General features: G+C 39.2%; 3 protein-coding genes across 3 annotated transcripts; 1 reads left to right on the forward strand and 2 right to left on the reverse strand.

Moving 5' to 3' along the window:
- Positions 1 to 12,335: 12,335 nt before the first annotated feature.
- On the reverse strand, positions 12,336 to 12,785 carry LOC126691269 (uncharacterized). The gene has a single exon (XM_050386327.1). It carries the CDS (start codon positions 12,783 to 12,785, stop codon positions 12,336 to 12,338), a length of 450 nt encoding a protein of 149 aa, XP_050242284.1.
- A 4,400-nt stretch (positions 12,786 to 17,185) lies between these two features.
- On the forward strand, positions 17,186 to 20,783 carry LOC126693119 (protein PHOTOSYSTEM I ASSEMBLY 2, chloroplastic). Its single transcript, XM_050388996.1, has 3 exons — positions 17,186 to 17,511; positions 18,738 to 18,999; positions 20,467 to 20,783. The coding sequence occupies exons 1-3, from the start codon at positions 17,338 to 17,340 to the stop codon at positions 20,532 to 20,534; spliced, it is 504 nt and encodes a 167-aa protein (XP_050244953.1). The 5' UTR covers positions 17,186 to 17,337; the 3' UTR covers positions 20,535 to 20,783.
- A 329-nt stretch (positions 20,784 to 21,112) lies between these two features.
- On the reverse strand, positions 21,113 to 23,446 carry LOC126693117 (protein PNS1-like). Its single transcript, XM_050388995.1, has 3 exons — positions 23,037 to 23,446; positions 21,696 to 22,835; positions 21,113 to 21,599 (listed from the first exon to the last, which is right to left on the reverse strand). The coding sequence occupies exons 1-3, from the start codon at positions 23,094 to 23,096 to the stop codon at positions 21,465 to 21,467; spliced, it is 1,335 nt and encodes a 444-aa protein (XP_050244952.1). The 5' UTR covers positions 23,097 to 23,446; the 3' UTR covers positions 21,113 to 21,464.
- Between the last annotated feature and the right edge of the window lie 3,386 nt (positions 23,447 to 26,832).

Below are 26,832 nucleotides of genomic sequence, written 5' to 3' on the forward strand. Positions count from 1 at the left end.
AAATCCTGACGTTTCACATTCCTCTTCACTCCAGTATAAATACCCCTTTAACCCACGATTGAAAGAGAGCTTCCAGAGAGAATTTTGAGAGAGAAACCCTAAAGAAAAACAAGATTGTTTCACACACAATCCCTACCTTAGAGTCTCATCAAAATCCCTCACTCTCTTCCTCTCCATTGTCAAAACCTTGAGAGGCATTATACCAAACCTGGTTCTCACCATTATCATCTCTGTGAGACAGTCGTTTGGAGTTCTGGGAAGCAGTTAGGAAGGAGTCAATATTCATTGGTTGATGCTATGGTCTAGTAGCGGAATCCAGAAAGCTAGAAAAGAAAAAGGTTCGGCGCAACCTCATTGGAGCAAGAAGCTTGGAGGGCTTAGGTGCACTGGGTAGATTAGGCTTGGAGGGTCTATTGCTGTCCTTGTATCCCAACTGTATTTTCTAGTGGATTGATTACCGGTTGGAGGGCGGCGGAGAGGTTTTTCGCCGAGGTCTTCGGTTTCCTCTTCGATAACACATCGGGTGTTATCTTTGTGTTTGCATCTTCCTTTCTCTCTATCTCTGCCTTTATTTTATCTGCTGTGGTTTCATTTTGTTATGGCTTAGATAGTTGTTTAACCAATTTCACATTATAGCATATGTTAAGTTTCCGCACACTTATTGTTTAACATATTGCTTGTGTGGGTTAAGTTAATTTTTGGGGGTCTAAACGTTCAAAAGTGTTTTTGTACACGTTTTTGAACTTTCAATTGGTATCAGAGCGGGTACACTGCTGTTGGTTTTATTACCTAAGTGTGATCCTAGACCCCTGAGTTGTGGTTGTTGTTTTCGTTTATACCATGCTGAATTGTAGCTCAAGTGTTTGTGAAAATGTCTCTATGCATATGTCTGAAAGGTGTCTTATTGATGATCTTGTAGAGTTATTAAAAACTAAGAAACATGCTAGAGTTTTTGGTCACATGCTGGAATATCTTGAGAATCAGAATCTTGTCTTACACAGTAGCATATCTGAATCAAAATCATTAATTAAGAAATATAAAAGAAAGAATAGAATGTTGTGTGAGATGATTGAGAATCTGAAAATGAAAAATCAATCTAAAAGTAGCATGAAACCTGATGATGAGTTTGTGTTTGAAGGTCAAGATTGTCTGTCACATGTGAACCTATTTGTGCATACCTCATTAAAGGTGTTTAATGCATGTTTGTGGTATCTTGATAGTGGGTGTTCTCGCCATATGACAGGGGATAAGTCACTGTTTAAGTCACTCAAAGAAAAGGTAGGTGACTATGTGACCTTTGGGGATGGAAGCCATGCTCAAGTCCTAGGCAAAGGAACCATTGAGATACCCGGTTTGCCTCTGTTGAAAGATGTGTTGTTCATAAAAGGGCTGAAGGCAAACTTGCTGAGCATCACTCAAATTTGTGATGACGATTTCCTGGTACAATTCTCCAAGAAAGGATGTTTGATCATCAATGAAGAGGGGATTCAGGTTTTGGAAGGAAATCGGACTACGGATAATTGTTATGGAATAGTTCCCACGGCACCAATATCGTGTAGAAGTGCTCGGGTGGATGTGTTGGAGTTGTGGCATCACAGATTTGGACATGCCAACTTCAAACAAGTAGCAAAAGTCTCCAAACTTGAAGCAGTCGAGGGACTTCCTAAGTTTGGAAAAGTAAAGAAGACCATTTGTGGTGCATGTCAAATGGGGAAGCAAACTAAGGCAAGTCATCACAAGGTACATGTGATAGCCACCTCTCATTGTTTGGAGTTACTTCATGTTGATCTGATGGGGCCCACCAGAACTGAAAGCTTAGGGGGAAAAAGATATATTATGGTCATTGTGGACGACTACTCAAGATACACTTGGGTTGAATTCCTTATAGAAAAATCAGAAGCTTGTGAGAGGCTAGAGATTCTGTGCAAGAAACTACAAAATGAAAAGGGGATTCCAATAGCCAAAGTTAGAAGTGATCATGGGAGAGAATTTGAGAATGCAAGATTCGAGTCCTTCTGTGAGAAGAATGGCATTAAAAGAGAGTTTTTAGCTCCCAAAACTCCACAACAAAATGGAGTGGTAGAGAGAAAAAATCGTGTGATTCAGGAGATGGCAAGAGTCATGTTGCTTAACAAGCAAATACCTCAAAAATTTTGGGGAGAAGCTGTCAACACCTCGTGTCACATTGGCAATAGGATTTTCTTTCGAGTTAGTACAAAGAAGACTGCATATGAGATATGGAATGGGAAGAAGCCTAAAGTGAAGTATTTCCGGGTATTTGGAAGTAAATGTTATATCTTAAATGATCGAGAGAATCTTGGGAAGTTTGATGCAAGAAGTGATGATGGTATTTTTCTTGGCTACTCTACTACAAGTCGAGCGTATAGAGTGTTTAACAAGAAAACAAACATTGTGATGGAATCCATAAATGTCAAGATTGATGATGCCTTACCTAAGGTGGAAATGATTGATGATGTAGAAGGGCCGAGCACCGAAGAGCTTGATGTTGAGGTAGAAGCTTTGGATGTAGAAGGTGAAGAACCTATACCAGAAGTAGAATCGACTCCCATCAACCCAAGAAGGGAAACGAGATCGATGTCTAGAACTTCAAGTCCTCTTACTCCTCTAGAAGTTCATCCTTCTATCTCTCGTAGTGATGAAGTTTCCACTTCAAAAAGGCCATCCTTAAGAATTATCAAGAATCATCCAGAAAGTAATATCATAGGATCACTTGATGACGGTCTTCGCCTCAGGAAAGGAAATATTCTGCTAGCCAATCATGTAACATATCACTGTTATCTTGCACAGTTTGAACCAAAAAGGGTTAAAGAGGCTCTTCAAGATGAGAATTGGGTTGAGTCAATGCATGAAGAGTTGAATCAGTTTGTGAGGAATGACGTGTGGGAACTTGCTTCACGGCCTGAGAACGTTCATGTTATAGGCACAAAGTGGATTTTTAAAAATAAAACTGATGAAGATGGAGAGATAATTCGAAACAAGTCTCGGTTGGTGGCTCAAGGATACACACAAGTAGAAGGGGTGGATTTTGATGAATCATTTGCTCCAGTGGCAAGACTCGAATCCATTCGAATCCTCATGTCCATTGCGTGCACTTTGAATTTCAAACTTTATCAAATAGATGTTAAATGCGCTTTTCTGAATGGATATCTAAATGAAGAAGTTTTTGTTGAGCAACCAAAAGGATTTGAGGATCCTCATTTTCCAGACCATGTATTAAGATTGAAGAAAGCACTTTATGGTTTGAAACAAGCTCCTAGAGCCTGGTACGATCGTCTTACACATTATCTTCTAGATAGAGGTTTCAAGAGAGGGTACGCCGATCGAACTCTGTTTGTCAAAAATGATGAAGATTATCTCCTTGTGGCACAAGTCTATGTTGATGACATAGTGTTTGGGGCAACTATCGAAGATCGTGCTACTGAATTTTCTGAGGAGATGAAGAAGGAGTTTGAGATGAGCATGGTGGGGGAGCTCACATTCTTCTTGAGTCTTCAAGTCAAACAACAGAAGGAGGGTATATTTGTATCTCAAGAGAAGTATGCCAGAAACATTGTCAAGAAGTTTGGCTTAGACTCCAAAAAACATGCCTCCACTCCCATGAGCTCTTCCACTAAATTGAATGTGGATTCGTCAGGAGTTGAAGTAAGTCCTACATTGTATAGGAGCATCATAGGAAGTTTGCTCTACCTTACAGCCAGTAGACCGGACATTGCTTTCAGTGTGGGCGTTTGTGCCAGGTACCAAGCTAATCCGAAGGAATCTCATCTGACTGCTGCTAAGCGAATCATTCGATATGTGAATGGTACTGCAAACTATGGTCTGTGGTATTCAAAAGACTCAAATGCTTGTCTTGCTGGGTATTCAGATGCTGACTGGGCTGGCAGTGTAGACGATCGGAAAAGCACTTCAGGCGGCTATTTTTATCTTGGTAACAATCTGGTTTCGTGGATGAGCAAGAAGCAGAATTCAGTGTCTCTATCTACTGCAGAAGCAGAATACATCGCTGCTGGAAGTTGCTGCACTCAGCTTCTTTGGATGAAGAAATTACTTCATGACTATGGAATTCCTCAAGAAACGATGTGTGTCTTCTGTGACAACACTAGTGCCATCAATCTTTCCAAGAATCCTGTTCAGCATTCAAAATCCAAACACATAGAGATACGTTACCATTTCATTCGGGATTTGGTAGAGGAAAGAGTTGTGTGTCTTGAGTTCATACACACCGACAATCAAAAGGCGGATATCTTCACCAAGCCTCTCGATGGTCCACGGTTTGCATCACTCCGTAAGACCATTGGTGTTGGTACAATTCCTTGACTCTCTTGTGTGTTATGTGCTTCACATATTTATAATATGCTAAATCTGTTTGTGTTGGGGCACACACCTTTTTGATTAGTCTTTCTGTGCAACATGTTTCTTGTTTGTTTGTCCTTTTGTGTATACTGTTGTTTCTTTTTATGTTTGTTCAATCATTTTTGCTTCTTGTGTCAAAAATCCAAAAATCACATAAAAATTAGAAAATCAAAAAACCTGATTGACTTTGTTGAGTTTTGTCTCAAAACTTGTTTTGCCTTGTACCTTTGTGCTAATGGCTTTGTGCATTTTCGAGCATCACTTGTTTTTATGCACTCATATCACTGTGGGAAAAATCTTGAAACCTATGTGATTGTTGTAAATAGATCTTCAAACTTGTCATGAATGATTAGTGAATGGCTATGTTGATCTTGAGACATGCATAGACTTGTGTCTATATATCTTCCCTCTTTTTATTTTTTTTTGCTAAAAAGAGCTCACCAAATGTAAATCTCCAAATGAAAAGAGATATTGAGCTGCAAAAGCCTGTCGCACATTCTAGTATTTGACTAGGAAAAAGGGTAAGCGACCTTATATTAAAAGTGAATGTTCATTCAAAAAGGCCAAAGGCCTGTTCTTCAAAGAGAAATGTTATTTATCCCTCTCACAATGAGAGATGATTGCATCAAAAGATCAAAAAGATCAAATGTTTTGATTGAAAGTGGAGTCAAATGAAAAGCTCCAAGTTATGTTATCAAGTTGTGTGGGAGGTCATATATACATATTTCTATAATTGAGATTGGTCACATGATCTATTGCTAATTGTGTATGTCTTGGTTGAATTGATCATTGAAGCTTCACATTAGACAAAGGACTATCTCATTGTTGATATCCACACACAACACACAAGTTTATGTTCAATAAATGCCATATTCATTTGTGTGATTGTACTTGATAAAATGTGTTTTCACATGCTCAATCTTTGTTAATTCAAGCACAAAAAGATTTTTGAGTGTTTTAGGTGTTTTTGGAAAGTATTTTGTTTTGAAAAATCTGAAAATTTCAAAAATACAGTTTTGCCCTGTTTTGGCGGCTAAGTCGCGGGTATGACAAGTCGCGAGCGTCAGTCGCATCTTCGCTGGTCATTTTTGGCGACTTGTTCGCGAGTGGAAGTTCCAGTCGCGAGGTTCACTCAGAGATTTTCGCGGCTCAGCTCGCGACTCACTCGCGGGTAGACCTTCCAGTCGCGAAAAACACTTAGAAATTTTTTCAACTTTTTGTTCTTCAAGTGTTTTGGCGGCTTGCTTTGGTGACTTTTTGGCGACTTGTTCCAGTCGCGAAAATCGCGTGTTTTGGATAAACAGGGGCAGTTTTTAAACTTTTCATTTTTTCCCTCGATCTTTTTGTGACTGTTCATTGTCTTTCTCATTTGCTATTACACTGTATCACCGTGCCTCCATTTTTCGATCTCCCATACTTGTCTCTTTTCAGCTCAAAATCGTCGCCTAACAGGTATGGTTTTCTGTCCTGCACTCTATTTTACTTGTTCTTTTGATTTTCCCTCTGGCTCTTTCACATTTGTTTGTGATTTTGTGATGGGTTTTTAGCTTAACTATTATTCTTTGTTCTAGCTTCGCTTGGGTGCTTATGTTTCTGTGTTTGAGCTAGTTTATGTTGGTGGTTGTGTTCTTCATCCTGTGCTTAGCTAGGGTTAGCAATTTTTGTCTGATCTGCTGTTGCTATCATGTTTCACTTTGATCCTGTGTGGTATCTTGTTGATGTGGTGTTGATTTTGGTCATTTTTCAGCTGATTATGTGGTTAAATTTGATCTCTCTATACTGTGTAGTTCTAATTTGGGCTTTTGGTGTCCCTCATTTCTACTTTCTGACCATACTCATCCAGCTGTTAGGGTTTCTTCATTGTTCCTAAATTTTCACTAACCCTCTGCTGATGTAGTCTGTTGGATTGTGTTCTGTCATTTCCCTTGTTTATAATACAGACTGGTCATGTCTCCATTCAAAAAGGCTGCTGTGAAAGGAGGTTCTTCCAAAGGGAAGGAACCCGTAATTGATGTTGATGAAGACACACCTCTCCCGAAAGTGACTCGCTCTTCATCATAGCGATTCGATCCCAATAAGTTCAGATCATATGCAGCCTATCAGTCATATGAGAATTTTTTTCTTCATGCCACACCATTACTAGAGAGAGCTGTGGATCTGCCCTCACTTCATAACACTGACATTCCGATATGGTTTGCTCACAAGGATTGGAATTACCTTCTCTCTGATCCGGATATCGTGTATGAAGAGTTGGTTAAAGAATTTTATGCTAACGCAATTGTGGAAGGAGATGAACTTAAGTGCTGGGTTCGGCAAAGGAGCTTTTTTGTCTCTCCTACATACCTGGCAGAAATTCTTCACATCAACAGACCCATTTTTCGTCATTCACCGGTCTATGATGATCTATGTCCTGATGAGGAGCTTCTCAAACAAAGTCTTGGTCAAGACTTGGAGTTCTCACCCAATGGCAAATCCATCAGTGTTTCCTCCCTTTCTCCGAAATTGCGAGTGCTTACAATTGTGATGTTTCACAATTTGTACCCTTTATCAAGTACTGGGTATATGAATCTCGGACGTGCTTTGTTTCTTCATGATCTAATCTCTGATGAAGAAATCGACATTTGTGCTCATATCTTTCATGTTCTGCGCAAAACGGTTCTTCGAAGTGAGTCTCGGATATGCATTCCTTTCTGCAGTCTCATTTCACGGATCTTGAAGCTCAAGGGAATTTATCCAACGGCTGATGAGTCTCCTCTCCCCAAACTGAGTCCAATCAACATGCGTACATACAATGCAAGTGTTGGACATAGTCGGAAGAGAGCCAAACCAGAAACTTCTGCATCTCACAATGACTCTCAGTTCAGCAATCTCTCCCTCGATGAGAAACTTGATCGCATTGTCTCCTCTGTCCACGAGTTGAATACAAAGATGTCTGGACTCACTGCTTCTCTACACCATCAAAGCAACCGATGGGATATGAAGTTTACTTCTCTTCAAACTCAATTGGATCAAATTCAGAGGAAGCTAGAAGAGGATGACTAGCCTATTCCATGACAAAAAGGGGGAGTGATAGGCATAATCAGAGGGGGAGGATATTACCCTAAGGGGGAGTGTCACTATCTAAGGGGGAGTGTCTTTATTTTTTTTCTCTTTAAGTTGATATATTGTGTTTTGTAAAACTGTTATTCAGGTTATTTGTTGGTCTGTACCCATGTGCTTTTGTAAGCTCTTAGGGTTTATGTTGTATGCATAGTTTGTAGGCTTTATGGTTTGTACCTTGCTTAAGTGCAGCCTTTTTGCTATGTTGAAATCAGTACCTAATCTAAATGTTCTGCATTTTGGTTTATGTACTGTCACTCTTGTGCCCTTGTAGGATTGTTCCTAGATGCATATGCCTTGTGTGCTATGCATTGGTTGAGTGTTGAGCATACAAGTGTCTTGCCTTGTGCTTGTTAACTTGTATGTCCTTGTGTTCATTCCAAGTGTGAATGAGCACTGTGATCACTACCTTGTGGTGTTCACTTGGTTGATCAAGCCATGGTTTGTTTATTAACTCCATCTTTGCTTGATCTCATATTGCCTGTTTCATATGCATTTATAATTTTCTGCTTACAATGATCATGGTGTATTGTTGTGTTTCAGGAGTATTATGTTCATATGATTCAAGTGCTTCACAGCTTCTAGAGTTAGGTGTGAGTGAGTTTTGTTCAACTGTTCCCAACTCACATGTTAAGTCTAGAGTCTGTTTTAGGGTTTTGTCACGGAATAGCCAAAGGGGGAGATTGTACGGTTGAATTTTTTCAACCATCTAATTGGCTTTATTCCGTGCCAAATTTGCTTGTAATTCAGCATTTAGTAACCTTGTATTTAGGTGGGTTTGTTGTAAGGGTAGTGAGTGAGATAGAGTGAAGACTGCTCAAGAGTGTGCAAGAAAACAGAGTGTCGCGGCTGGGACTCGCGGGTGGACTCGCGGCTGCAAGCCGTCAGAAGCTGCACACGTGCCAAGCATGCTGGAAGATGAACAGTCATGCTAGCTGAAGCACTACAGGACAAAACAGGACAACTGGCCATACGGTTAACTCGCGACTGGATCTCGCGACTTAGTCAAGCCGCGAGGTCAAGCCGCGAGCCACTCCTGTTTTGTAAAATCCTGACGTTTCACATTCCTCTTCACTCCAGTATAAATACCCCTTTAACCCACGATTGAAAGAGAGCTTCCAGAGAGAATTTTGAGAGAGAAACCCTAAAGAAAAACAAGATTGTTTCACACACAATCCCTACCTTAGAGTCTCATCAAAATCCCTCACTCTCTTCCTCTCCATTGTCAAAACCTTGAGAGGCATTATACCAAACCTGGTTCTCACCATTATCATCTCTGTGAGACAGTCGTTTGGAGTTCTGGGAAGCAGTTAGGAAGGAGCCAATATTCATTGGTTGATGCTACGGTCTAGTAGCGGAATCCGGAAAGCTAGAAAAGAAAAAGGTTCGGCGCAACCTCGTTGGAGCAAGAAGCTTGGAGGGCTTAGGTGCACTGGGTAGATTAGGCTTGGAGGGTCTATTGCTGTCCTTGTACCCCAACTGTATTTTCTAGTAGATTGATTACCGGTTGGAGGGCGGCGGAGAGGTCTTTCGCCGAGGTCTTCGGTTTCCTCTTCGATAACACATTGGGTGTTATCTTTGTGTTTGCATCTTCCTTCCTCTCTATCTCTGCCTTTATTTTATCTGCTGTGGTTTCATTTTGTTATGGCTTAGATAGTTGTTTAACCAATTTCACATTATAGCATATGTTAAGTTTCCGCACACTTATTGTTTAACATATTGCTTGTGTGGGTTAAGTTAATTTTTGGGGGTCTAAACGTTCAAAAGTGTTTTTGTACACGTTTTTGAACTTTCACCCTTTACCTCCATGGGTTTGTACAAGTTTTCTATAAGGATAACCTGAGGTAAACTCTGTGTCAAGGAGGTTGCAAGTGTGGCCAGGGAATCAGCATTCGTGTTTCCATTTCTAAGGACGTATAGCAAGCTGAATGATTCAAAATTTGATTGCAAATGCCTAACTTGACTTAAGTACCCCTGTATTCTCTCATCTCTTGCTTCTAACTTGCCCTTCACTTGGCCAATAACCAGTCTTGAGTCCGAGAACATTTTTACTGTCTTTCCCCCCATTTTTTGAACTATGGACGTTCCTTCCAGCAGAGCTTCATATTCAGCCTCATTATTTGTAGCCGAGAAGCCTAGTCTTAGTGACTTTTCAATGGTGATTTGTTCAAGAGAAACCAGAACTAGCCCCACTTTGAAGCCCCTTTAATTTGCTACACCATCAACATATACCTTCCAGAATAAAGGTTCTTGCAGGTAGATTGTGCCAACTGATTTTCCATCCATGTTCTGTGTTGCTACCACTTCTTTTAATGGGGGTTCAACAAACTTGGCCACTAGGTCCACGAGGACCTGGCCTTTGATAGAGGTACGAGGCTTGTACTTGATGTCAAAATCCCCTAGAATTGTGCCCCATTTAGCAATCCTCTCCGTGTAATCATCACTTCGAAGTATAGTTTTGAGTGGAAGCTGAGTTAGGACAACAACTGTATGTGCTTGGAAGTAATAGGGAAGCTTTCTTGTAGCATGCACCACTCCCAAGATGGCTTTCTCCAATGGTAGATAACGAACCTCAGCCTCATGTAGTGACTTGTTCACATAGTAAACTAGTCATTGTATGCCACTGTCAACTCGAATCAACAACAAACTTACAGCATGAAGGGCCATAGCGATATAAGCAAACATGACTTCATCCACCTCAGGACTGGACATGATAGGTGGTTGAGATAGATATTCCTTAAGTTGTTGGAAAGCCAAAGCACACTCTTCGGTCCACTCAAATCCTTTCCACTTATTCATTAAGAGGAAGAAAGGTTTACACCTATCCGCTGACCGAGAAATAAACCGGTTCAAGGTAGCAGTCATTCCGGTAAGCTTCTGGACCTTTTTGGGGTTTCGAGGTGGTTGTAAACTGTTAATGGCTTTGATTTGATCGGGATTGACCTCAATTCCCCTATGAGTTACCATGTAGCCCAAGAACTTGCCTGATCCCACACTAAATGAGCACTTAGAAGCGTTTAGGCGCAACTTGTGTTTCCTCAAAATTTCAAAGATGTTTCCGAGGTCTCCCACATGCTTAGACACCACATTGTTCTTCACCACCATGTCATCTATATATACCTCAATACTCTTGCCTAACTGTGGTTCAAACATTCTTGTCATCATCCTTTGATAGGTAGACCCTGCGTTTTTCAAACCGAAGGGCATCACTTTGTAGTGGTAGTTTTCAATGGGAGTGACAAAATCTGTCCTTTCCTGATCATCCAGGGTTAGTGGTATTTGATGGTATCATTGAAAGGCGTCTAAAAAGCTCATTCGAAGGTGTCCCACTGTTACATCCACCAACTGATCTATTTGAGGCATTGGGAAGGAATCTTTTGGGCAAGCCTTATTCAAATCTGTGAAGTCCACACACACTTGCCACTTCCCGTTCTTCTTTTTCACCACCACAGTATTGGCCAGCCATTCCTGGTAGAAAATTTCCTTGATAGCCCCTACTTGCTTAAGCTTCATCACCTCATCTCTAACAACATCTGTATGTTCCTTGGATGGGCGCCGAGGTGATTGCCTTTTGGAAGTGATGGATGAGTTAACATTTAAATGATGGCAGATAAAGCTCGGGTCCACCCCCAGTGCTTCGTAAGCATTCCATGCAAACACGTCAATATTTTTCCTAAGAAATTCTACTAGCTCTTCCTTCTCTTGGGGAGGTAGATGAGTTTCGATCAGAAAGAACTTCTCCGGGTCATCACTGACCATTACCGTTTCTAAATCTTCACACTTTGTCTCTTCGGTTGGTCCATTTATAGGCAATGCCGAAGCCTTTGACTATTACAAGCCCCCTCCAGCAGAGGCCGAGGACTCAGTTTCAAGTTGATGTAAGATGGCAGCCATTAGGCATTGCTTAGTTGTGGATTAACTCCCCACGATTTCTTCAATGCGACCCCCCAACGGATATTTCACTTTTTGGTGCAGAGTGGAAGAGACGACCTCCAGGGCATGAAGCCAAGGTCTAGCTACAATGGCTGTGTAAGAGGAATAGACATCCATCACGATGAAATTTACCTCCACCACTTCTGAACCAGCTTGTACGGGTAGTCTTATCATACCTCTCGGAATGACTACCTTCCAATCAAAACTTACCAAAGGAGAATCGTAGGCCGTCAAGTCCTCAGGTCTTAAATTCAGCCCCTTGTATAAGTCAGGATACATAATTTTGGCACCACTGCCTTAGTCCACCATCACCCTCTTCACGTCATACCCACCAATCTTGAGCGTGACCACTAAAGCATCATCATGGGGCTGTATGGTCCCAATCTTATCCTCGTTCAAAAAACTTATTGTCGGTTGAATATCATTCTAGTCCTCTTCGGCTCCAGATTATCATCCTCGAGGGATAGCTGAGCCACAAACATCACTCTGGAGGGACAAGAACTGGTCCTCCCAAGAGCAGCAGGGATGACATTGATCATTCTCAGAGGAGGTCTTGAAGAAGCATCTCTCCGGGGATTCGAACCTGTTTGGCCCGCCTGGCCACTAGAATGGTGCAAAAGCTGCTTCAGCTTTCCTTCTCGGACCAGCTGGTCCAAATGGTACCACAAATTTCTATAGTCCTCCGTGGTGTGTCCTTAGTCCTGATGGTATTGGCAATAAAGGCTCTGATTGTGCCTCATGGGGTTTCCAGCTATCTTGTTTGGCCATTTGAAGAACGACTCATTCTTAATCTTCTCCAGAACCTGATGCACCGGTTCTCGAAACACCGCATTAACCTCCTGAGTTTTAGCAGGCCCTGACTGCCCAGTAAAGTCTCTCCGAGACTGGTTGTTATTGTTGTACTGGTCCGACCTGAAATCCCTCCTCTCTTAAGGGATAACCTTAGCTTTTCCTTTCTCCAACTGCTGGTTTTCCTCAACCCTCTTGTACTTATCAATCTGGTTCATGAGTTGGCGCACACTAGTGACAGTTTTGCCAGTCAAAGACTTCCTTAAATCTTGCTCTGCTGGGAGGCCGGCTTTAAAGGTGCTGATGGCCACGTCATCAAAGTCACCATTAATCTCGTTGAACATTTCCCAGTATTGGTCCAAGTACGTCTTTAGAGTCTCCCTTTCTTGCATGGATAAGGATAATAGGGAATTAATGGGCCGAGAGACCTTGGTACATGTAATAAAACGAGAGCCAAATGCCTGGGTGAGCTCCTTGAAGGAATCGATGGAATCTGCCCTTAGGCCGTTGAACCATTTCATCACAACAGGTCCCAGATTGGATGGGAACACCTTGCACATCAAGGCTTCATCCTTAGAATGGACAACCATTCTCTAATTGAAATGGCTCACATGCTCCACCGGGTCCGTTCATCCATTGTAGATGGTGAACGTTGGCTGATGGAAATGCCAAGGAAGAGTTGCTCCTTTAATCCTACGCGTGAAGGGCGACTTGGAAATTTGGTTCAACGCTTTGCTCATAGCATCATTTCCCAGTCCTCTGTGAGTTAAGCTCTTGTATTTGCGTTCACGATGGTGTTCCTTTTCATATGAGAAAGACTCACTAGGAGGAGTCCTTGATCTACGTCGATAACTACCATCCTTCTCATCATCAAAAGAGGAGTTAGACTAGGAGGGAGTTCGTCTTCGTCGTGCATAACGTAATTCCTTCTTTAGATGGTCAATTTCCCTTTGCAAGGCTCTGTTGTTCTGCTCTTGAGAAACATGACTCCCAACTCGAGAGTGACTTTTACTAGTATGTGTGGTGTGTATGCTACCTTCTTGATCTCGCTTGCGTTCAAGGTTAAGGAAGTCATCTTGTCGCTGGGAACCTATGGATTCTTGTTAATGGGGACCTGATCCTACCATAGATGACCGTTGCACTCGTTGTTGCACAAATTCTCCCCACAGATGGCGTCAATTGTAAGGACACGTTTTGCAGCCCAAGCCTAAGATGTATGGGATCTTGGCCTAGTAAGCACAGTACAATAAATTTGTAGAGAGCGAATCAAGGAACAAGACCCTAATGAATTGGACAATTACTAGTATGGATTTAAATGATGATCAAACAAGAACAAGAAGCACTGATCTGAATCAATTCACTGTCCGAGGAGGTAAGTCTAAATCAACTAGACTAAATACAAGTATAATTTTGATAGCTACGGTGTTCTCTTTCTATTTTTTTGATCCTTTTCTCATGAAGGGTTTCTTACATTATATAGCTCCCTGTGAACCATCTTGATCCTACACTTGTTGGTTATCCGAGCCCTTATTTCAGTACCTGTTCCATTAGACACCCTTTTTGGCTTTCTGTGAGTTGTGGTAGCCAAGGCAACACTGTTCAGAGGTTTTTTCCACATAAATGCGGCCAGAAAAGTAGTTGCAGTGCATTCAATGTGTGGTAGCAGCTTTCCCATAGATATTTTTGGGTTCCTCTCCTTCTCGTATGTTCATGATGCACGTCCCTATCACTGGACCTTCATGGAAGGTTACTCTGATCATTGGAATACATATTTGAGCTGTACTTATCGTATCTGAAGAGATATTCTCCTCGGACAACCTTCCCATTTGTATCTTGCTCATTAAATATTGAGCCTGAACCGTTCATTATCATCTGTTCCTCCTCGGACCACCCATGCTCTTGGACAAGACCCAAGGCCCAATATATAATTTGGGCCCTTAATCCTACAATTATTATTATTATTATTATTATTATTATTATTATTATTATTATTATTATGCCATTTGGACTAATTTAATAAAGAGTAATGCATTTCATAATCATATTTATCACAACATATTTTTTTATTTATTATTATTATTATAGAGTTTTTATTTTTATTTATTTTTTTTATTTTATAAATTTTTGAAACCATAATTCTACCATCGTCAGTTGACTAAATTGTACATCTCCAAGTTAATCGATCATATTTTTCATGTTACATGTAATTCTTTACTTCCATAAGGGTAGGGTATTCACGATCCCAATGACCTGCTCCAATATTTTGCATGCTTGTTTTTTTTGGATGCTAAATGTGTTTGTTCCGAAAGTTGTATGTCAAAGGATTTGCCGATAGTTTTGGAGCAATTGTTTTCCATCTAGTTGATTTAGAATCAATAATAGTAGTTATTTTCCCTCATCATTTGATTCACATAACAGAGTAATCTTCGGTCCATATTTAGAATGAGTTTGATTTTATCCTTTTGAAGGAACATAGGATGTTGCAACAATCCAAACAAATTGATGTATTGACAAACCTTTTGTTTTCTTTGTTAACCAATTGAATTATTTGATGAAGCAAAGAAACTAAATGTTTGTTTCTAGGAAAAATTATAAATAAATGTTAGTTTGTAGGTAAAATTATAAATTATCCAATATATGATAATAAAATGTTTCCCTTTGAATGATATTGGTCATAATTTGGATACAGTTAAAGCATTCACATCTAAGAAGTTAAAAATTTTAACTTTTGGCAACTCAAAACACTACTTTATCTATTTTAACAATTCGCTTTACAATTCATCCAACATCAAAGGTTCTATTTTTCACAACACAACTAAAAACTATTCATTTATTTCTCTCTCTCTCTCTCTCTCTCTCTCTCATGTAGCCACCCTCACCCACCATTCACCATCTCCACAAACAAACCCAAAACCAACAACTACCCAATCACCACCACCACCACTACAACTAGCCCATTTTAGCTACCACAACCAAAACCCAACAATCCACAACCCATCATCACAGCCGCCCAACCAAACCCAGCCTGATCTCAACCCACCCACCTTGATCTCAACCTAACCTAGACCAATCTCAACCCCAGCCAAAACCCACCCCAATCACAAAAATAATCACCACCCACCACAGCCTCTCTTTGTCTCTTTCTCAAGCATCACCATGCAAAACCATTACCACCACTAGCCACTACAAGCCACTGCCACCACTAGCCACTTTTTGAGAGAGAGAGAGAGAGAGAGAGAGAGAGAGAGAGAGAGAGAGAGAGAGAGAGAGAGAGAGAGAGAGAGAGAGAGAGAGAGAGAGAGAGAGAGAGAGAGAGAATAATTTAACAATGAGAGAAGGGAAGAGAATAATTTAATATTAGTAGCAACTTGCTACAGTGAGTTACAATTACTAGCAATTCACTGTAGTAAGTTGGTAAATTTTTTTAAGTTTAGAAACATTGATGTTGGGTGTTTTTGTGTGCTTGGAGTGATAAAATAGCTAAAAAGCCTTTTTAAGAGCATTGTTGTGAATGCTCTTAGAATTGGCCTACAATTTTATGATAAAAGTATCATTCCTCCATAACAAAAGCATATACTTAGAAACAAAATCCTAGAAACCAAAATAAAATTCCAATAATGAAAAGAAGGAAAAAACAAATACCAATAACATTGTAATATACAACTTGAGGAAGTCCATAACGTCACCCAATAAACATAACCTCTCTCTTTTGTCTCTTAAAAATGGTTTGTTTGATACATTATTTTACTAAAGAATACTCCAAAAACAATTTATTTATTAGTGTATTTTAACTAATACTGGTCACTCTACAAGTATAAGTACTTGTGGGGTGTTTGGGGGGGGGAGAGGGGAGGAGGGCAAAAACTGGGTTTCAAATCTCCAGGAGAGAACTTCACACACACCCATGTGAAATCAATCCCAAAACCTTAAATCAAACCCACACAATAGTAGCAACAAAATGGCCACAAACCCATTTGAAATCAAAACCCACAAACAACAACAAAATCCCTATTTTCCAAACCCACACAAATCCATTTCAAATCAACCTAAAACCCTAAATCAAAACCCACACAATAGAAATAGCACAATCCCTATTTTCTAAACCCACTCAAACCCATTTCAAAAACAACCCCAAACCTAAATCAAAACCCACGCAATAGCATATCAACCAAATAAAACAAGGGAAATTTCATAGAGATAAGTAGAAACAAAGAGAGGATGAACATGAGAGAGAGCTTTTTTTTTTTTTCTTTGAGAGAGAGAGAGAGAGAGAGAGAGAGAGAGAGAGCTAAAAAGAACGTGAAAGAGAGAGAAAGATTTTTTTTTTCCAATTATGGTCAAATCCATGGGTTTTAAAATAACATGCCAACAATGTGCTCCGTTTGCCACGTTTGATTTTTTTGTTATTGGGTTGACGGCATGGACCAAAATAGAATTGATTTTCTGAAATCAGGAACTGTCCTAGGAGTAAAATCAATTTAGAAACCAAATCGAAAATTGGCCCAAAATGTAAGAATCAAAGGTGCATTTTCGCCAATGAAATATATAGCTCAAACACTTCTAAATAAAATTTCTTACCGAACACATTGTTTTATTTTGTTTTGTTTTGTTTTTTTTTGGCTCAAAGACTTTAGTGTTTACTAGCCTCATCACAAAGCTTGTGCGATGAGACTTTTTTTTTGGTGGTCCTATTTTGTAGAAAAAAAAAATATGTGTTTTATTTTATATATATAATTTTTATTTTAAGAATTTAATTTATAAATGGATAAAAAATTTTAAAAATTTGCAAGAAAGTGTCCCTATTTTTTAGACAATGTTTTAGTAAGAGTTGAAGTTGTATTTTTACTGGATTGTTATTTAATTTAGTCTCTACTTAAACATAGGGATGTAGGGACATTTTTGACCAAAAAAAAAAAAGAAAAAAAAAAAAGAAAAAAAAGAGGAATACAGGCAGGAAAAACATTTAAGTATAGATTAAATACTTTCAACCGTTGTTTTGAATCTCTTGCCAAAACAGGCCTAAACTCCTTTCAAAGTTTTACCATCTCCCAATTCTGTGGATCGTTAAAAACGAGGCTCTCTCAATCCTTATTAACACTCAAAACAGCGATTCCTCCAAAGTTCACTGTTTCGAGGGTTGTAATGGATTCTGCTACTCTGAACACGACATCGTTTATACTTTCGCATAAATCTCCATCCAGCTTTACAAAATCAAATTTCAATAACAATAATAGGATTCTGTCTGGGTTTCATAACTGTGGAAGAAGAAGCAAGCCCATTTCAAGAACTTGCGCCTCTGTTTCCAAAGACGAAAGGGTATGTATTTCCTCTCATTTCAAAGTTCTTAATGTTTTTTGAATTCTGATTCAATGACTAGCTTAGAATGGGTGCCATAACTGTTGAGTTTGGTTGTCGGTTCTTTGCACTTTTATGGTATGTTTAAATTGGGAGAGGACAAGTTTATATGCATCTTGAGGAAAAAAAAAAAGAGAGGAATATTATCGTTATGAATTGGTGTTGTATATTAGTCTTTTTGGGGATTCAGTGGATGATGCCTAAAGGCATAAATAATAGACTTATTTATTAGCAAGGACAATTTGGTCGACATCGGGGATATTGAAATCTGAAGGGTGATCCTTCACTTTTTTATTTTTTATTTTTTTATTATAAAATTTTTAATGTGTTAATAACACAAATTTCCTTTATTTGATGGTAGATACTCTTTGTGTTCATCATCGTGAGCATCAAGTAATTCTCCTTTTTAATAAAGCTTCATTACTTATAAAAAAAATTGAGGTGTATTTGGCTAGAAAGGAATGCTAGAAGCTTTGAGGGGGGATGAAAGGACCATTTTAGATTTGTTTGGTTTTTGTGATTTGATAGATGTTTGTAATTTGCAAGCTTGATTGTAGGGTCCTAATTGTATACACCCTGTACTTGGGTGACTATTTCTTGGTCTCAATTAAATTCATTACTTGTCCAAAAAAAAAAAAAAAAAAGGAAGAAGAAGAAGAAGAAAGGACTTAGATTTGGAACTTCTGTTTTTCAAAATCATGTTTGAATGGTTGGCAGCGTCAGGATTTTTTTTCATATTGAATCTTTTATTAGATTTAATTGATCATTGCAATTTTAGAATTTAATTGTGGGTGTACCTGTTGTATACTTCCTATGTACTCAGGTTACACACCTTTATTTCTCAATGAAACTTTTTATTTATCAAAAAACAAGTTGATATGCATGATTACAACCAATGGCGTCGAGCTCAAATGATACCTCCAGGCCTTATAAGAGCTAGGTGGAGGATGAGATCATGGCTTCAAGAACCACCAGGTGCATGTGTAACTTACCAACCAATAAAAGATGCCCTTATGACGAATTTCACTGTTACCTGATTCCCCCCCCCCCCCCCCCCCTTTTTTGCTCATAATCCAAGTGCTTGATTGCTTTTAAATCAAATCGCTACTGCATTGTGTTTATCACTTTATATATATGCATGCAGTTTATTATGGTTATTGATTTCTAAATTACTAATTTTTTTTTAGGCTAAGTCAAGTTCAGCAGGAGATGTGCATAGACGAAGAAGCAGCCTTGAATCCCTGTTTTGTTATGATAAGGCAATACCAGAAGAAAGAATTGAGAAACCTATTGGGATATCTTTGGCTGAAAAAGTGATTGGAGAGAATTCCCGATGCACAGATTGCAAAGCAAAAGGTGCAGTCCTTTGCACAACTTGCTCTGGTTCAGGCTTATATGTTGACTCGATATTGGAGAGCCAGGGCATTATTGTCAAAGTTCGCTGCTTAGGTAAATTACCTTCCCTCTCAAAACACAACCCAGACAATTGCATGTACATATACATGGACATTCATGCAGTCTACTTCTACTCCTGATGTAAAGTCCAATTATTTGGTACCATGATGTGTGTTCATAATGAACCAAACTTACTATTACTTTGGACATCCTTGCCTAGGACCAATTTTAAACGAAAGCTAAGAACTCATTTAAATTTTAACAGGGAGTAGAAAAAAACTGAAAATGTGAATTTATTTACTTTTTTGGTGGGACACAAGCTATTTAGTTATGATTTAGGAGAGTTGATACCATGGGTGGGGGGCCATAAGGATGGTATGTTGTTTAAGTTGCATTGAAATTTTCTTATTTTATAATTGAGGCCTAGTCCTCCCTACCTAAATCAAACAAATATAATCTAAGCTAAAAGAAAAGGAAAGAAAAGGAAAGAAGCAAAGCAAAACCAACAGTGGTCTGTTGACCAAAGTGGCAGGCATGGTTTATAGATGTAAGGAAAGCTGCTTCATAACGTATATTATTCATCATGATCTCTCACAGTCACATAATGGATGATTGTTATTCATGAATGGTACTATATGTTGATTATCACCACACTGCTCTCAGTTGAATTGTATCTTAGATTTACTAATTTTTATAAGTAGTAAGTACTACGATTTACTTTTACTGATCTTCATGATATGCTACCATTGCCAGTTTTACTTAGTATGCATTAAGAAGGCAATAGTTTTTAATCCCCAAACTTAGCTAAGTAGTTGTTTTTACTTATCTTTTTTCTAATGCTTTTCAGTGCTAATTTTCCTCTCTTATTTCAAGAACCTTTATCGAGTGCAGGATCATCCTTTTCAACTAATACACATCATCAATATAAGCAAGTTTAAATGGTCCTTCCATTATTATGACCTTAAAGGGATATCTCTAAAATCTCACAGTACACTTATTTTAATTGCCATCTTTAATTTTGTATTTTATTCATTTATCACAACATCTTCATCCCAGCTACACGATCCTGATGGATGCTTTTCTTGGTTGGTCAGTACTTTATCCAGTGTAGTTCTCTTTTTGGAATTTCACTTCTTTTTCATCTCTAGTGTGACAATATTATAGACTATGAGAACTCTAATTTAAGCTTTAGATGTAATGAATTAATCAAAGTTGTCCTTAACTACCCCCATCTACTAATCAGCTAGAATGTCATTATCTGAACTTTCAATTCATATGAAATATTAAATCTTAACTTACCCCATCCACTAATCACCAAATTCTGAGTGTCAGCATCTCAATTTGCATTAGATTTGAAATATTTGTTTTATCTTGTAATCGCTAGATTCCAAGGTTGCCTATTTAAAACTAACCACTGGGAAATTTTAGTTTTTGACAATGTTCTGTTTTATTCAAATGATTTTATTCAGGATGTAAACTGTTTCACTACTACATTCTAATCTTCTAATTGTTGTAATGTAGGTTGTGGGGGAACTGGTAACATCATGTGTTCAGAATGTGGTGGGCGAGGCTATCTTGGACCCAAATGATTTGTGTGGTTTTGCTTCTGTTCCTTTTCTTCAATTTTGTTGTAGCCTTTTCTGTTGTAATAATCTTTAATTATGCAATTTTATGACACATTCTAGTTATGTAGCCTGTGATGTTATTTTATTTGGTTCAATAGTTGTTGACATGTGATAAATTTTCATGGTTGGTGATCTGTGATATATTTACAGAAATGTTTTATAACAATGTATCTGATACTAATTTTTTTCATTAAGGGTATTTTTTTCCCAAGATATTCGTCTCCTTGATATTACCAATTGGTTGGAGCTGCTTAATATGGACAAATGCCGAGTTTTACTGTTTCCCATTTCCTTCCCTGTACATGGCAAATGAAAAGCAAAAATGCGTCACATATTATTTTGCCCTCTGAGAGACCAAAACTTAATGAAGTCTATTACATTGGAGATTTTATGGAAACCTTCATTTGTATCCTTTATTACATTGGAGTTTTTATCCTCTAGAGCTTTCAATCAGCTTTTATTCTGGTATTTGACTTCAGGAATCCAATATTTGCAAGATTACACAAAAGAAAAGGAATATTTTCAAATCGCAAGATTACACAAAAGAAAAAGAATATTTTCAAATCATTGTCACACTAAAAGCTTCATATGGTACCAATCAACAAAAGAAAAAAAAGATGTATTCTCAATCTGGTTATCCTTTACATGTCTATAGTTTCACTTGCCCAAAAAAAACTTGACTATAGTTGTTCAAGTAGCAACTTGTGAGTAACGGTTCCAGTTAGCTCCCAATCTGCTTTTATTCTCTATCTGGAATATTTTCAAATCATTGTCACTAAAACCTTCATATGGTACAAAACAAATTAACAAACCACACACCATAAAAAAAAATGCCTATAGTTGCTCAAATAACAACTTTAACGGCTCCAATTAGCTCTCAAGTCCCATTGATTGTTAAACACGATATCTCTGAAGCTCTTGAATGCGATCTGGGATGGTCGAATCGAATTGAGGGTTCTGTGGGTTCTCTGCGTAAGCAATGTAGTAAGCTGAAACGCATGCTTGTGGCCAAGCCATAGCCACCCGACACTGAAACACACACAAACATCAAGGGAATTTATTTTCTTTTGAGGTTTTAATATTGCTGAAAAGCTATTCAATTTTCAATTACAGCTTAGTACTTACCATGAAATAGCCAACCAAGAAAGCATATATTGATACTTCAGTAGCTTGATTCTCGTGAATAGCAAGCGCCCATGTTCCACTTATTAGGCTACATATAGCACCCCCTGCCACCCCAAAGAGGAAACAGAATGACCCAGTTAGATCAGAGTCAATTAGCGTTTCCAATCCAGCCATCCCGAACATCCGCCAAGCATCAGTCGATGCCTGCACAAACCCCTTGTTATAGACCCCGACGTACACAAAACCCCACCGGTTCCCGTACGTTATAAGGGTTGAAGCAAGGCCTGCATAACAATCAGCACAAGAAAACAAGAACTCATCTCTATCCCCTGCTATCAACTTCAAGGCTCGAGCTGAGCCCCGAATAACCCCAAGAATTGGAACCAGGGTTGAGCCAATGCAAATGCTTCCCATACAGTACTTGATTGTGTCATGGAAAGCTGCACAAATGTCCATGTCAGCCCCACAGGCGAATTGCAAGAACTTCACGCGAGAAATTGTAACTATCAATGTGTTCTTGATGACATGCATAGTCCCGGCCAGGCTTAGCAAAATGACTGAAATTAACAAGGTATCTAAGCTGGTTCTGGAGGCAGTAACCCCTCCAATGCCAGACATCAAGAAACAAGAATAAAGAGTACTGATAAGGATTGATAGAATGACTAACACTACAGTTTTAGCAGGATAGAAAGCCATAGCTACTGATAAAATCTGTTGAGCATACTCGAATCGGGGATTGACCCAACAAGCATAGAGGGATAGAATGAGGGCAGAAACTACAGCAATCACACCAACCGCTAAAGCCCCAGCAGAGCCTATTAAAATGAGTAGAATGCCAGCTGCAAATGTTAGCAAAGGACTAAGCCAAAAGGCTGCCTTGAGGGCTGTCGAGTGGGTGTATCCAGTTAACCATTGCCATATGAAAGCAACAATTCCAGCAGATGCTGCTGAAGTGAGCAGCGGAGGAAACCATTTCCGGGGGTGGAAATGGTGCTTGTGAACATTAGAAAGGAGGCCATGGATTATCAGGAAGATTACCAAGATTGTGATTAGGATCAGATGTACATAGAAAAGAATTCCAAAGACCCTCCTGATGATCTGCCCTGCCGTCGTTTCAATTGAAGTTGTTGATTCTTGTATCTGCACCCACAACAAAATCAAGTTGAGATAAAACAAGAAAGTCAACTAATATATAATAAGGAAGATGGAATAAAGAAGAAAGGCGCGGCTTGTTGCAGTAGCCAAGGAACTAAAGCTAGAACAAGAAATGAAAAGGCATTGGAGGATTCAGAAGAGAAAAACACAAACAAGAAATGGTTTAGAGAGAGAAAGAGAAAGTACCTTGATGGGATTTGTGGATGGAAGCTTATCTTCTCGAGTTTGTATGTAATTCCTCTGCATAGTTATGGAAGTATTATTAAGTCCTTCGAACTTGCAATGTGATATTTCAATATCTCCACTTTTTAAGTATTTATTTTTATTGAAGAGTCTTGATATACTCCATTATTTTCTTGGTCTTCACGTTTTAGCAAAGTCTGCTGGAAATTTTTACAAACATCAGAAACTTTTATTTTGTTATCACTCGAAGACTAAAAAAATTGCTCAAAAGTCTCCTAAAGACTAAAACTAATCAATATTACAAACATCTGACCGAGTCCTACTCCCTCCCGTCTCTTTCAAACTTCTGTAGTTTTAATCTTTGGGACTGTGGTTTGGTTGTGCTGATGTGTCATGGTGACATGAAAGAAAGATCAATATGTTGTCCGTGATGATGATAACCGATGAATTTTGCGACATCCCTAGATAATTTATATCAATTTTACATATAAAAGAGGGTGTTTATATTATATAAAAAAAGTTATATTTGTTTTTGGGGGAAGAATGAAAGAGAGGGAGGAAAAAGTTTCTACTTTTGACTGCAACAATTCAAACCTGGGGATGGTGCAATAATTTGTACATAAAGATTGGGTTAGGTTACCAAGATGATTTATGGATGCTTGCATTGCATGTTGATTGTTGACCAAGAACTTGGTATCTTTTCCTTTAAAAAAAAAAGAAAAAAAGAACTCGGGTATCTTTCTTTAATCATCAATTGCCAAGATTTTTAATAAGTGGTGTAACTATTAAATTTATATAAAAGATGTTCTTAAAAAAAATTTTATTTTAAAGGTCTGTTTGGATACAACTTATTTTTTTTTTGAAAACTTAAAACTGAAAACACTGTAATAAAATAATTTTTAAATGTGTGAATAGTGCCGTGTGACCTATTTTTAATGAAAAAGTGGTTGAAAGTGGGTGAACAGTACATAAACAGTACGAAACAGTGCGTGAACAGTAACCGCACACCGTGAATAGTAACTTCTGTCCCCCAGTTGAAACACGTGCAGAGGAAAAAAAAGAAAAAAAAACTGAAACGCATCCCTCCCAAAACGTAGACGCTATAATCTCTATCCAAACCGCACCTAAGTATCAAAAAGTTACTTTATCTATTTTAGCACAACATTTAACAATTAACATTACATCTTACATCTCATTTTTTATTTTAACACGTCACCTATTAAAATAATCTAAAACAATACCCACCATCTATTAAAAAAAGTGTTGAGGTCTAAAAAAAGGTCATAATAAAATAAGCCCAAAACAGAAGAACAAGTCAAGCCCAAAAGGAAAAATTCAGGCTAAGCCCAAAGCAATAGATACGAATGACCCATGGGGGAATAAAAGGAAGGCTCAGAGGATCCTGAAGCCCAGAAAAGAAAGAAGCATCCAAAAAAGAGACCACGGCAAAGTATAAAGAAGCAAGGATCCTCAATAAGCGCAGATCCCTTCAAGCACAAATAAAAAGGAAGACTGAGACAGATCGATAGAAAGAAGATAGAAGAAGAAAAACAAGAAATAAAAGCAAAAAACGCGAGCGACCTCTCATGGCACAGACAGAAAAAGGGCCTCGGGGAACCAGGACAGGGAAGAAGAATGGTAACAAATGACTTTCAAAAATGGCAGAAAAGGATTCCGCCCAAATAGGAAAGAAAGGGAAAAGAGGAAGACGCCAGAAATGGGGATGCCGAGAAGGGCATACCTCAGCACGTCCAAAAGAGGATGGCCAACCAGAAGCTTTCGAAGGAATCAGAACCAAGAGAAGGAAAGAATGAGAGAAAACGGAAAAGGGACTTACCGAGACGATGGGGACAGAACATGCTCTGTTTGCAAAAGAACAAAACAGGGGAACCAACGGTTCCCCGGGACGCCCAGAAAACTCCATTATAAAAGGAGGGGATGGGTTGTGAAGAAGGCAGAGCAAGAAAAAAAGAAAGAAACACAAGAAAGAAGAAATTCTCTAGGAAAAACTATCAGAAAAATCTGTGCAGAAAGAAAATACTAAGGGAAAAACAAATACTGCTTTCCGATATCCTGTAAAGGCCACTATTGCACATACTCGGATTCAACGAGAATCAAACTTTGCAAGTTTTGAAGGCTGAAATAGCCATTCAAGACTGTAATTTTTGAGCTTGATTGGACCTTGTATCACGTCCTAGTGAGCTTTCTGTAATCAAATGGATAATGTATTAATGAAATATTGTTTCATAATTCCCAGGATCCCCACAGCACTTCTTCTTTTTTTATCGTCTTACTAATCCTGTTTTTTCTTTCCTTCTGAACTTATGTTGTTAATTTTTGGCATTCTTCGATATCCTTGTTTGTCATTTTTCTGTATATTGTCAAAAGTATTCTCTGCATTCACTTGATTCTTAAACAGCTCGTTAGCTGCGGTGAGTCAAGGCCCGGTCCACCAAATCCTTCCTTTTCATTCAGGCCCAGGATCCTTGGGCCTGAGTATCCCGAAAAAGACACTCTCACATTTTGGCGACTCCGCTGGGGACTGGGCAAAGAAGAAGGAAGAAACAACCCCTTCACAGAGAATGCCTCCAAGACAAAGAAACAGCAAAGGAACTAATGTGCCACCTACGACCTCTCAGCCTGTAGGAGAAAACGAGGAAGTTTCCAGGCAAGGAGGTGGGATACCCTTGGTAGAACAGGAGGTTGTGTCAGAACAAAGACACGCAAGACAGGAACCAGACCTAATGGCCAGGATGACAACAATGTTAAAGGATCTGGAGCAAGAAGTTCGTATTCTCAAAGAAGGCAGGACACAGGAAATCAGAGACAATATTCCCCCTACTGGCCACCAAGATGGGACACAGCCAGAAGGAGGGTCAGCAGTGGGAGGAAAAGCCAACCCTCAGTACTTGACACTGGCAGACGTCAATGCCCTCTTAGAGCAAGAAAGGGAAAAACTCTCAGGCATCCCCAAGCAATTCTCTCGGGATCCCCCGTTCCCTCCAGAACTTATTGGCAAACCATATCCTAAGGGATACGAACCCCCAAAGTTCCATCCTTTCGATGGGAGGAATGGAAGTGCCGTGGAACATGTGAGCAGGTTTGTTCACACTATGGGCCCCTATGTAGGAGACAAAGAATTATGTCTAAGGGAATTTGCCAAATCCTTAGTGGATAGGGCATACACTTGGTACACCACGCTGAGACCCGGGTCCATCAAGACCTGTGATGAGATGATGGAAAAATTCTGCGCCAAATATTACCCTGGTGAAGACAAAATCACTTTCCAGAACCTGCAAATGGTGAGGCAGAGACCTGGAGAAGATCCTGTTCAATTCATTAAAAGATTCGAAGATGTGTCCCTAGACTGCTGTGGAGACCATGAAGAAAAGGAGCTCATGGAAACCTGTATAGCCAACATGCTTTTTGATTACAGGCTCAACCTTGAAAATTTATGTATCACACAGTTTGCTGACCTGCTACAGAGAACCAGAAGGACGGCGCTAACCATGAGAACAAAAAGGCTGCCGCGTCCCAAGCTATGACAGCATCAGCAGGAGAGAAAATGAAGAGACCAGATGGGAAGGTGTTTGAGGAACCATCGGTGATCCCATGCATAGCTGATGAGTTAAGCCATGTCCTAGACAAATGGATTGGAGATGGGGTTGTCAGGCCATTCACTGTGTCCAGGCCACCAACCGAAGAAGAAAGGAAGAATCCTTTATTTTGCAGAATCCATAATTATGTGAAGCACTCCACTAAGGACTGCTGGACCCTTCGCAGACTCTTCCACAAAAAG

The sequence above is a fragment of the Quercus robur genome, chromosome 7 (genome assembly GCF_932294415.1).
Source record: "Quercus robur chromosome 7, dhQueRobu3.1, whole genome shotgun sequence".
NCBI lineage: Eukaryota > Viridiplantae > Streptophyta > Magnoliopsida > Fagales > Fagaceae > Quercus > Quercus robur.